The sequence below is a fragment of the Protopterus annectens genome, chromosome 11.part0 (genome assembly GCF_019279795.1).
Source record: "Protopterus annectens isolate FY-2018-M chromosome 11.part0, PAN1.0, whole genome shotgun sequence".
Lineage (NCBI taxonomy): Eukaryota > Metazoa > Chordata > Ceratodontiformes > Protopteridae > Protopterus > Protopterus annectens.
The window spans coordinates 1,051,291,924-1,051,304,720 of record NC_056745.1 but is presented as its reverse complement, the minus strand read 5'-3'; the positions used below and the strand labels follow the sequence as shown (position 1 = coordinate 1,051,304,720).

The 12,797-nt window shown below is 39.6% G+C and overlaps 1 protein-coding gene across 1 annotated transcript in view; it reads left to right on the top strand.

Moving 5' to 3' along the window:
* Positions 1-12,797, top strand: part of LOC122815019 (mucin-2-like) — a 197,210-nt gene that overhangs the window by 44,336 nt on the left and 140,077 nt on the right. Inside the window, exon 5 of the mRNA XM_044087271.1 lies at positions 11,574-11,605. Coding sequence (XP_043943206.1) covers positions 11,574-11,605 — 32 coding nt within the window. The remainder of the gene's footprint in view (positions 1-11,573; positions 11,606-12,797) is intronic.

The following is a 12,797-nucleotide window of genomic DNA, read 5'->3' as shown; positions in this document are numbered from 1 at the left end:
AGAAATTCACTCATTTCTGCACTATAGTGCAATCTCCCCCCCCCATGGGTGGTGCAGAGAAGTTACGCCCCCCTACAAAAAATGTAAATGTTAAAAATTAACAATTGCTTGTATTGAATTTAGGTGTCTGTATGGAATATTCATGTCAGTGATATAACTACCATCATAGGTTCATAGGTGTATACTTGGCTAATGGCACTGGTGCCTTTACAAGCCTAGCCCATAGGATTAACCTAGCATTATGGCACCCAACCTTAGTTTCCAGTGCCTCTGTCAAGAAGAGCCACTGCAGTGATCCCTGGGGTGAATTTTCTATTTCCCATCCACTCATCAAGATTTCTTTTGAAGAGGGCCAGTGTAGTGCTCTGTTTGACATGTATGGGAAGTCTATTCCATAGCATGGGCAGTCTCTGGGATATGAACCTGTCCCTCCAGCATGTTCTGTTGATTGTGGTAATGAGGTTCAGGTCTCTGGAGCATGTGGTACAGAGGGATTGGGATTTCTTTAGATGTAGCATTTCTGACAGACCTGGGTCAGACGTGGCGTTGTAAGTCAAGCAGAGATCACCTCTGAGTAGGTGAGATGAGACAGAGAATAGTTGGAGTTTTTTGAGTCTGTCCATATAGGACAAGTATTTAAGGCCTAGGATCCTCTTTGTGAGGTACTTTTGTGGCCTCTCCAGTTGTTGCAGGTGTCTAGTGAGGTACATGCCAAATGGGGCATTGTACTTGACGATTGGCCTAATGAAGGAAGAGTAGAGAGAGACAATGACCTCTTTCTTCCTGGATGCAAAACCCTTAGTAATCAGATGTGCCACATAGAAGGACGTTCTGACCACAGTGGCAGTGTGGTGCTCAAAAGAGAGGTTGATGTCAGCCTGTGTTCCCAGATATCTTATAACGCCTTCTGTATTCAGTGGACTACCATCGATGTGGTAGTTCACAGGAACTGCGTTTTTCCCAAAGGGGATAATGACACATCTTTTTGGCATTGAGCTTATGGCCATGGTTCTGATACCAGTCGTTGGTCTCAGTGAGGCCTTTCTGTAGGATATCAGCATCACTTGGGGAGTTAATAATGGCTCCCAACTTGCACTCATCTGCAAACTTTGTCAGCTAGAGGCCCTTCATGTTGGACTGGACTTCTGAGAAGTAGATATCAAACAGGAGAGGACTCAGGACCAATCCCTGTGGGACTCCACTCATGACTGGTCAGCAGTCTGACTTGGAGTCAGCTACTTTCACACTGTGGGTTCTACCTGTGAGCCAGATTGCAACCCACCTAGTGATATAGGGGTTGATGCCTAGCTTAGTGAGTTTTTCTACGATTCCTCAGTGGGGAATGGTGTCAAAGGCCTTGGCCAGATCAAGGTAGCTGTATGAACCAAATTGCCTTCATCCACAGCTCTGTTGACTCTTGACTGATTCAAAGAAGTCAACCAAGTTGAGAAGGCATGATCTACCCTTCACGAAACCAAACTGTTTGGGATCCAGAGTTTGGAGATTCCCTATATCCTTGTTTATTAGGTCCATGATGATGTGTTCCATAGCTTTGCATATCAGACTTGTCAGGGTAATGGGGCGATAGTTCCCAGGATCTGTAGTCACTCCTCCTTTGTGGAGAGGGATGACTATAGTAGTGCACCATTCAATAGGGACAAAGCCTGAGGTGAGGCTGTGATTGAACAGGGCACACAGATGAGGTGCCAGTTAACTCTGTAGTTCATGTAGAACACAGCCAGGGATATTGTCAGGTCCCATAGAACTGATTTCTTGACCTTGGACAGAGCTGTGTTAGTCTGTGCAGCAGTAATACTGGGTGCCTGGCAGTCTACTGGCATTGTGACTGGACCTTTGGGAGGATGAGAGGGGTAAAGTTGGCACACTGAAACTATTGGCCAGTATATTGGCAATATCTGTTGGCTCGGTGTAGAAGGTACCATTGTGTAGTAGCTCAGAGAAATCTGGGTATTGCTGCAGAGGTGTGAATATTCAGTGAGAAGTTTTTTGGCTATGTGGGTATCGATTGGTGGGCAGGGTATAGGTGATGCTAGGTATGTTTGGGTTTATATAGGGTATTGTCCTGTTGCTATCGTGTTAGTAGTTAGTGTCATAATTGTGATTTCTGCAAAACGTTTGCTATATTTTCATCTGTATTTGGTAGCTAGTATAAAAGTTTAAAGACAGTACACTATTTATTCCGCATGTCTTCAAAGTTCTCTTTTTCTATGCAGTATCAATGAAGTTGGTCTTGTAAAAGGTTGTTTAAATGAAAGTCAGCTAATTGCACTGTCAGGATTTTGAATTGTCATTTTGGTCTTGGTTATATGAAAGTTGTTCATTTGGTATTTTTATCTTGTAAAGTAGACCCATTTATATATATATATATATATATATATATATATATATATATATATATATATATATATATATATTTCTATGTGTGTATGTATATATTTCAGCTTGTCAAATTAAGATCAAATGATACAACCTGAAAAAGAAGGAAAAACAGAGACCCCATATAAGGAGGTTTGTCTACCACTTTCTCTTTTTTATTATTCTCACTTTAAAGTCAGTATACCTCAAAAATACAGATGGACTAAAGGCGATAAGAAACCTTTCTTAGTCTTGATCTAGGAGACTGTATAATCAGATCATGGAAAACATATTAAGTTTAATCAGTATGATATTACTCTTATATTTAATAACAGTAACTGCTAATATAGAAATTGTCTTTAGGTTGACTGAGAAATCTATTTTTTAATTTCTGCCCAGTATGTCTTTCAGTTGTCTAATAGATTTTGGTGTTGGTTTATGCAGTAGGAAGTGTACTTGTTCCGAAGTAAGTCAAGCGAGTATTAATTGGGTTTTTGGATAGAATGTTTCTTAGATGTCTTTGCTGAGATACCAGTATAAAAATATGTGCATTTTGTAATAGAATTTTATTTACATGTTTATTTATTCATTTATTTATTTATTTTCATCAAGGACCATGCTTTGTCTCTGTGATACAGTCTTTGCTGAGCATTCTCCCAGCTTCAATTTTCATGGTAGCTTTATCTAATAAACTCAGAATTGTGATAAACTTGAACCAGTCCTGATAGAGTCTGTAAGGAAGGAAGGAAACACTCCTGTATATGATATGCGTTCTTTGCAGGACACTCACTGAATACATTCTTAGAGTTTATCTGGATATCTTTTATCTTTTTAGCTTTCCTTCTCTGGAATTAACCCTGGCTGCTGCGTGCTCCTGGTCCTGGTGCCTGCGACTGCTTTCCCACCTCTGCATCCTTGTTGTGTCTTTCGGCTTATCCCAGTTAGGGGTTGCCACAGCGGAACTCTGGTCCGCTAATGTTTGGTAGTGGATTTTTGTGTGCCGAGTTACCAGCCCTGACGCACAACCTTCAACGAAGGCATGCCCATTCACGCATGTCTCCACACAGAAGACGCTCTAGCTGAGAATCGAACAGGACAACGTCTTGCTGTGAGGCGACAATGCTACCACACCACCTCCCACCTCTGCATCTTGCCTATTTAAAATCCAAAACCTAGAGTTTACCTGCCTGCCGGCTACGGACCCTTTTCAAAATAACCTGAACTCCTACTGGACTGCTATCCTAGCACCCTTCCAGTAAAAGAAGTAAACATTTCCCAGCTCTGCATCCTGCCTATTTCAAATCCAAAACCTAGAGTCTACTGGCCTGCCGGCTACAGATCCTTTTCAAAATAACCTGAACTCCTACTGGACTGCTATCCTAGCATCCGTCCAGTAAAGAAGTAAACATGTATGTGTACTCCCTAAACTGGCAGTAAAGCATACGCATGAAAGTTTTTACTTTTGTTGATTAAAAGCTAGCTTCACAGCCAGGACAGCAAGCAGCCATACCCCTTCTCTACCCTGAAGCTAGCATACTTTCTCTTCTCACTAGCACAAGCCCCTATTTTCTTCCTTCCCAATTCCTTGATTAGCCTTTCTCAGAGATAGAACTTCCATTGTAATACATAAGCTTTCCACTAGGTGGCAACCTTATGCCAGTCAGTCCCACATCTTATTTATTTAGCCCTTTGGTTTATAATATTAATACATTACAACTTTGTTATTCTAAACCCTGTTTTTAACATACTCTCAGCTTTAATCCTGGTTTTATAATTATCATCTAGCTATTCTCTAACCTGCTCTACTACTGTATTCCCACTTATCTATACATAACTAAACTTACCTTAGTAAACCTCTTCCACTGATTGTTCCTCTCGAGCTCCTTCTTTGGCTCAATATTTATCTCTGAAATTCTCATTCCCTGTTTGTCTACATCCTTTCCTCACCATAAGGTTTCTGTGTCTATTCTCTAATTTCTCTGTGTTTCCCCTTCCCCCTATCCAGTCTGTCACTGTCGGTTTATCTCCTATTTAACCTTACTGACTGCGGGAGGTCTATTTCCCCACCCTCTTTATCTGCCATCTCTGTTACACCCCCTCTTTCCACCCCCTACTCTCCCTGTATTTTATAAACATTAGTAACCCCTCTAGGTGCCATATTTCCTTCTCTGGAATTAACCCTGGCTGCTGCACGCTCCTGGTCCTGGTGCCTGCGACTGCTGTAAGTAATGTATTGTACCTTCCCTGTACTTTTAAGCTGATTTCTAAATGTAATAGCATAGAAGTGTGTTTTAACTGTTAACTTCTGCTTCAGCTGCACAAATGCTGGATTTCTACTGTTGCAGTGTGGTAGTGTATTTTTCTTACTAAGTATTACAGTCTCGCTAAGTTGTGTCTCGGTTCAAGTGCTTAGAAGTGTTATAGTCTTTGTGTACTTCTTGCTAAGTTTTCTAGTTGTCTATGTGCTTTGAATCATTGTAACACAGCTCATGATTGCTAAATAACAGGAATTAATGTGCTAGGTTTCATAACACCAAAAAGGCTGGTCTGTGTTTGCGTCACCCACGTGGAGCTACTAGAAGCAACGAAGTGTGCAAAGGTGAAACTTCTACTGCTACAGCTGCTGTATGGCATATCAATTTTAATCTCCCATACGTTTTAGGTATTTCTAGGGTAATTTGTTTAAACTGCATCTAAAACTAATTGTGAAAGTTTTACACCTGATTGGAAGGTTGCGGAGTCCATTAAGCACTATGCTTTTCTTAGCGTTCCAGCCCATTACCAGGAAACGCTGTGCAGCTACATGTACTACACCATTTATTGACCTGTGTCTAATACTAATTAAGTTTTTACTCCAGATAAGTAGGCTGTGGTGCTATCTAAAGCACCACGCTTTCCTAGCATTCAACCCCATTGAGGAACGCTGTGCTGCTAGGTGTACCACATCTTTTCCTTCGTTCATTACAGCACCATGCTTTATGAACATTTCTAACTCAACAACGAGAAACACTGAGCTGTTATGACCACCTCTTCATTTAATCATACTTTATTTTAACTATAAATCAAAAGAATAACCCGTAGGAACTAGTTCCTTTTTCAATATTCCCGATCCCATTTACGCCAAGCTACCTCACTTCTTTATTGCATGTCTCCGGTGAAAGAATGCTAGTAGGAAATCAACAGGGGAACTAAATGCTAATTTATTTAATACGGCTAAGCTCTGAATAGCCTCTAAGAAAGTGCATAGCTTCCATTTAGCATTCTGCATGTGGGCAACACAAGACAGCAGCCTCCCTATTAGTTATGAAAGAAGCTATATGTGGAAAGTAACACTGCCTGAAGTTCTTGTTTGATGCACTGCTTAAGGCAACGAGCCTATCAGTATTGAAATAGTACACATTGTCAAAGTTACATTTTTGCTTCAGCACAAGTAAAGCTGGATGTGCATATTATTACTCCTGTAAATACTGTACCCTGGTGCCTACTAGTCAGCCTGGATATAAAAAGCCAATATAGTTGGTAGAATTTGCCTACATTAATACCTATTTATCTGAACAATGGCACTACAATATCACTAAGATTCTCCTAGTTGCCTTATACAAATGTGAACCTAGTGTTTATTATCCAGGGCTCTCTTGCAGTGTATTGAGTATTTGTTTGAACCTACATTTCCAGCTTTTAGCAGTACTGAATGAATGTAAATCATTGCCTTACCTGCATAATATAACTTCCTGTATTAAGTTTACTTCTTTTTCTCTCCCTCTCTTTCAAAAGTTCCCAGCTCTGCATCCTGCCTATTTCAAATCCAAAACCTAGAGTCTACCTGCCTGCTGGCTACGGACCCTTTTCAAAATAACATGAACTCCTACTGGACTGCTATCCTAGCACCCTTCCAGTAAAGAAGTAAACATGTATGTGTACTCCCTAAACTGGCAGTAAAGCATATGCATGAATTATTTTACTTTTGGTGATTAAAAGCTCACTTCACAGCCAGGACAGCCAGCAGCCATACCCCTTCTCTACCCAGAAGCTAGCATACTTTCTCTTCTCACTAGCACAAGCCCCCTCCAAACTCCAATTCCACATTTCCAGAACACAGAATTGACTGCTGGACTACTAAAAATGAATAAACACAAGAATATCTGTATCATAGCCCTTTATATCTCTCCTGGTAACAATATCTCTACCCTTGAGGATATTCTCCTATGGGCCTCTACTAAAATTAAGTATGAAACTTATATTTTAGGAGATGTAAATATTGACTGGAACAAAATTAATAGCACCTCTCCCTCCCTATCCATCAACCTCTATAACTTCTCTCAGATAATTCACTCAGTCACCCGACCTAACAAAATAAACCCCCCTGGTTCCACTTTAGACTGGATCTTAGTCTCTGATCCTAATAAAATAACCAACTCTGGCACAACTCCTGATTCCATCAGCGACCATTTCCCAGCTTACATTCATCACTCAACGACCTCTTCCCCTCACCAGCACCAAGATATTTATACCCGTAACCTCAGTAATTTCAACCCCACATCCTTCTCAAACATTCTCAAACAAATGAACTGGCAAATACCAAACTCCCTTCCTCTTGACAATGCTATAGAATATTTCAACTCTGTCTTCCTGGACACTCTAAACTCCCTTGCCCCTCTTAGACACAAGAGGATAAAAACTAATTCAGCTAAGATACTAAGAAAATTATGCACCAAAGGGACAAGCTTTGGAAGCTGTACCAAAAAGATAAACTTCCTAATACCCTGCTGCAATACAAACAGCAACGTAACCTAGCAAAACAGCTAATAACCAAGGACAAAAATTCCTACTACATCAAACACCAGTCCAACAACAACAAAAACTCCAAGCAATTCTGGAAATCTATAAATTCACTGCTTAATCCAGGATCCAAAAATAATCCCTGTCCTGACCCAAGCAAATCTGACCTTGATCTATCCTCTGAATTTAACTCATTCTTCTTAGAAACTATTTCTGACCTGACCAGGACCTTCCCCAACAATAACCCTCCAGCCCATCTCTCTTCCTCATCCAACCCCACTAATAACTCTCCCCTCTTGTTCGACTTCAAACCTGCCTCTACTAACTCCATAAAAAGACTTCTATCCAAACTTAAACCATGCACTAATGCTCCTGACAACATTCCCTCTGCCTTCCTAAAATGTGCTGCCGATGCCTTAGCTCTCCCAATCAGTATTATAATCACCAGATCTATTAAGGAATCTTACGTCCCCAAACTCTGGCACTCAGCCTATATTCTTCCGCTTCATAAAGGAGGCAAAGACACCAGCATCTCTAACTTCCGCCCTATCACTCTGCTCTCACCAATCTCACAAATCCTTAAAAAGTGCATTCACCTTCATCTTATGCCTTACCTGGCCCAAAACAATCTTGTTACACCCACACAACATGGTTTCCGCCCAGGTCATAGTACTATAACTGCTCTACTCTCTTTCTTAGAAACAGTCAATCTAGCCCGAGACTCTGGACATCTAGTCTCTACTGTTCTGCTCGATCTGTCCAAAGCATTCAACACTGTTTCACACAAACACCTTCTTTATCACCTCTCAAACCTCCATCTCTCCCCAAACACTATATCCTGGTTCTCCAGCTAACTATCAGATAGAACTCAGGCAGTCAAATGGAAGTACTCTACCTTTTCCTTCTTACCTACCCCAACTGGCATACCACAGGGATCTATCCTAGGGCCCATACCACAGGGATCTGTCCTAGGGCCCATGCTTTTCAATATTTTCATAAACAACTTTCATACTGCCATTCCTGATTCCAAAATTATTCACTATGCAGATGATTCTACCTTAGTCTGCTCTGCCTCTAACCTCACAGAATTGCTGTCTAAAACCCAAACTGCTTTCTCAACCACCGAAAATAGGATGTGCTAAAACCACCACTCTCTCAACACAAACAAATCAAAAATTCTGCATTTCCCTCCCACAAAGACATACTCCTACAACAAAAAGACCTTCAAAGTGCTAAGTCAAACTAATTCACCTATAGAAGTGGTTCCTTCTGCTAAACTACTTGGTATTACTATTGACGAACATCTCAAATTCGATATCCATATTCAACAAAATATTAAGAAAACCCACCAAAAGCTAGGTATGCTGTATAGGAACAATCGCTTCATCTCTTATACTACTAGGAACGCTTTAGCCACCACTTCTCTACTGCCTTCCTTATTATATGAGCCCCCCTGCTAACTAACCCATCCTCCTCTATGTCCTCCAAACTAGAAAATTGCTATAATAAAATCTCAAAATTTGCTACCAAATCTAAACCTTCTACCCATCACTGCCTTACCCTAAGATCCCTAAAGTGGCGTGAACTCCCAAACTACTTAGACTTCCTTCAGCTCACTACTGCACACAGACTTGTATATCACCCAACTAAGTGTCCAGCACTAACTAATATCCTCCCCCATTACACCCCCAATAGAACTCTCAGATTCGAGCATCAAAACCTAATTGCTATCCCCAAACCCAAAAGTACAGCAGGACAACTTCTCCTCCCTGCCTCTCCAGGCAAAAAATGGAATTCAATTCCTCCCGCGGTAAGAACCATCCCAAACAAAATGGAAATGCAGCTGCCACCATCCAACCTAATCTTCCTAAGTAGATTCCCCTGGGGGTTTCCCTCTCAGGTTCCTAAGCCCTCAAAAACTCTCCTTCAGCTATGCTCCCACGAGCATTTTCTAAGCTCTCCCGTCTCCATTAGCTACTTATTTCATGTGATTCAACAATGTAAATGTTGTATATAGCTTTCCACTACTAATTTCTGTTCTGAAATTGTGCATGTATAGTGTATCCTCATTTTACTTAAAGTACGTATATAAAATATCTTCTCACCTAATATCTGAGTGTGCACACTAAAGAAAATGTATAAACGATAAGTCCACACTTAATGCTTTTCTGCTGATTATGCATATTTTCAGGGTACTTACTAGTAACTGTTTTCCATATTATGTAAGACTGACATCCTCATATTTTTGTATCTAATCTGTATTATGTATCTTGGAGCTTTTCTCCCCGGGCCTCCACTGAAAACGGGTCACTCTCACCCAGTGGACTTACCCGGTAATCAAACTGGAAATAAATAAAATAAATAAATCTGAGCTTTGTTGTTATATTACTGAAGTGTCTTTAAGTTCAGAGCAGGAAAGAAGAAATGCCCATTTTCAGTAGAGGCCTGGAAAGATAAGCTCCATAAATGAATAAACTGAACAAACCATCCACTATTAAAGTACATTAAACATTTCCAAAATTAAAGAAATGAAAAAGTGAACAGGACACACAGCCAATCTAACAGGAAACACAGGTTTGTTGTACCCAGCTGTTGACCCTAACTATTAAGGGGCCTGCAAAATATCCCATCTAATAACAAGATAAAAAAGTAAACAGCACACACAACCAATCCAACTGAAAAAAAAAAGAAAAACTAGCCAAGGTAGAGTTTGCACTGCGTGATTCTTTGAATCCTCTTGTAAAAGAGGACTAAAGGATACATGAAATGATCCCGTAATGACAGCAGGTGTTTTAGCCTTATGGTGATTCTGAAGGCCCATGACTTATTTCTTTTTAAGTTGATTAATGGACAAATTCACCCCAATAAAGCCAAACCTCACTAGCTGTAGACATCCATGTTTCCGCACAGCATAAGTTGACTGTTTGGCTAACCTTTAGGAATGTAATAATATACCTTTATACAGTGTTATTTTGCTGTTTTAATAACATTAAGCCCTATTTACTATGGCTATTATATTAAACTATTTGTTAACATTTGAATGTGTGGCAGACCCTTTCAAAATGTAAATGCAAGGAGCATTGCTTTTTGAAACTTCATTTGTGGAGCATTAGTTCTAATGAGGTACACTTGGAGGTTATGAGCCTGACACTTTTGCAGTCCCTGCTATAAAGACACCCTGCACATGTGGAGTTCACTGCAGGTGCTCACGCATGTGCACAGCATTAAGTAGAACTCAACAAGGTGTTTACATGGTTCGCTCATCATACAACTTGAGCGATTCAGGAAAAGCAATGAAATGAGCCCTACTTAGCATTCACATTGTGGCCAGAGGGAGGAATCTGCATAATATAAGAACATGAAGCAGTGATCATCCTCGTATTAAGGAAGACGACTTTCTCTTTTGTACAAGAAAATGCTGAGGCACATGTTGCTGCATTGCAAAGTCTGTCACATTTAATATGTGTCACTTGTTACATCTGCTTTTTGTATGATGTTAACATTTATGTGTGCTGTGTATTGAAAGGGCGACTATTTCACTTTTACTGTCAGTGTAGCTGCAAGAGTTAAAGGATGTCTGCAGGAGTACATTGCCCCATGTGTACTGGTTGTAGTAGAATTCAATAACAGTAAAGTTGTGGGGTGGGGTTAGAACAAATGAAAATGACTCATATTGTGGTGTTACACATATCTTGTTTTCAGGCCATAGTACGCCATGGCAGATGGCTCATTTTCCAAACAATATAATACAGGTTTTAGTAGTCTATGTATTTTGCTAACTGCTGTGGTTCAGTTGTACATTTTGCTGTGCTACATACACTACATTTTAGGTTAATATTCTCTCCCCATTTCTTCTTTGTAATGATCCCACTGACTTTTGCACATCTTCCTTGGTTAAAATGAAATAACTAATTAACTAACTAAAATAAAATAAGACACATTTAGTGTAAATGCTTGTTTGAATGAATACGCTTGGAGGTTTAGTCGAATTTAACAGCTAGCAAGATCTTTAGCAGTCCATGCCCTTAACCCTTTGCATTACACCGTCATGTGTTTAGACTTACAAAGGTATGATCCAAAACAGTTTTTTGTGACATTGTTACAGCAGAGTGTTTTTGCAACCTTCCTTTCTGATTAGGTGAACTCCTCGGTTTAGGATATGGCAAATTACCTAATCTTGATAAATAACGTGGATTTATTAGTGGAACTAGAAAAAATTACATGTATTGGTATATGCTGAGAATTTGACTAAATTTATAAAATACTCATATTCTTAAGCATAATTGTTCCTGTTTGAAACAGTAGAGGTAATGCTTTCAAATGTTATCTGTTATGTCAATGCATTTATTCAATCTTTTTAGAATTTATGTATTTATTTTATATCTCAGACACTCATTATTTGCATGCATTTCTTTCAGATTGTTACTGTGATGGTGATGTCACTAAAAGGGTAAGTATATTCTCTTCATGTTAGCAAAATATTTTACTAAGTACAGTTACTAAGCTTGGAATTTTTCGTGTTACTGTGTGTGGGTTATGACCAAGTTAAGCTTCTTTCTTTTCAGTTAGGGAGTAAAAGAAGATTTTAGTTTCATAATTTGTACTTATTAAATCAACATAATTTTATTATTATTATAATGTTTTTCTCTTTCATCTGAGTTGACTGATAACAATAGAGCATCCATACACTGGACAACAAATTAAAATAGAAGGCTGATATGAGCCATTTTCTTTGTTTTTGCATTCATTCATTTTATTTTCAGTCTCTGCCTGTAGTTATATATTATGTGTTGGTACTATTGTTTGATTCTATTGTTCTGCAGTGTCATTTTGAATGGCATCTTATCTATAAAAATTGGCATGATATCTCAAGTATAATAATTTAGAAGTGCGTATTGCTGATTTTTCATTATGGCAGTACAGCATAGTGACACATTTTAGTGCCATTGATAAAAATATTAGTGCACAATTTAGGATTAAAAAAAGTTTGGCATAATTGCTTCATTAGCAAATATTAAATTGCTTGCTGAGTGACAGATAATGGTCTACCCACTGAACATCTTGAGTGGAATTAACCAGTATAGAAATAAGTCTGAAGGGGACTCACTGCATGAAATGTCCAAGAGCTAATCATTACTGTAATAGACAAGGGATAGCATCAACAGCAGCCACATTACAAAACAGATGAACTGTAGTAACACAGAGCTACATTATACTAACATATCAGAGGAGTGTCGCTACTATGGCTTGCATGAGTGACATGCATGATGCCATGGAAAAGTTGATATCTGGTATCAACAGACCCTCTGCCTCTTAGTGCCAGAGCAGATCATTCTGACTCTCTTCTGGTCATTGTGTTAATGCATGCATTATCCCCCTAAATGAACCACCCGTTGACTTTTTAAAGGGACTCTCATAATGACCCAGCAGGTACTTTTTGAAGTCTCTCTGCAGGAGGAACAGAAAAATCATGCTGCCCGTGGCACACAGTGCTAGAACTCTGCAGTTTATGGAGGATAGCAGCAGGCACTGACAGTTAGCTACTACACTCAAAGAGCAATATGGCAGGCTGATGCACAGACATGCATGTTTCTGAATCACATGCCATGCGATGTAGTGCTGACCCATGGCACTATATGTAT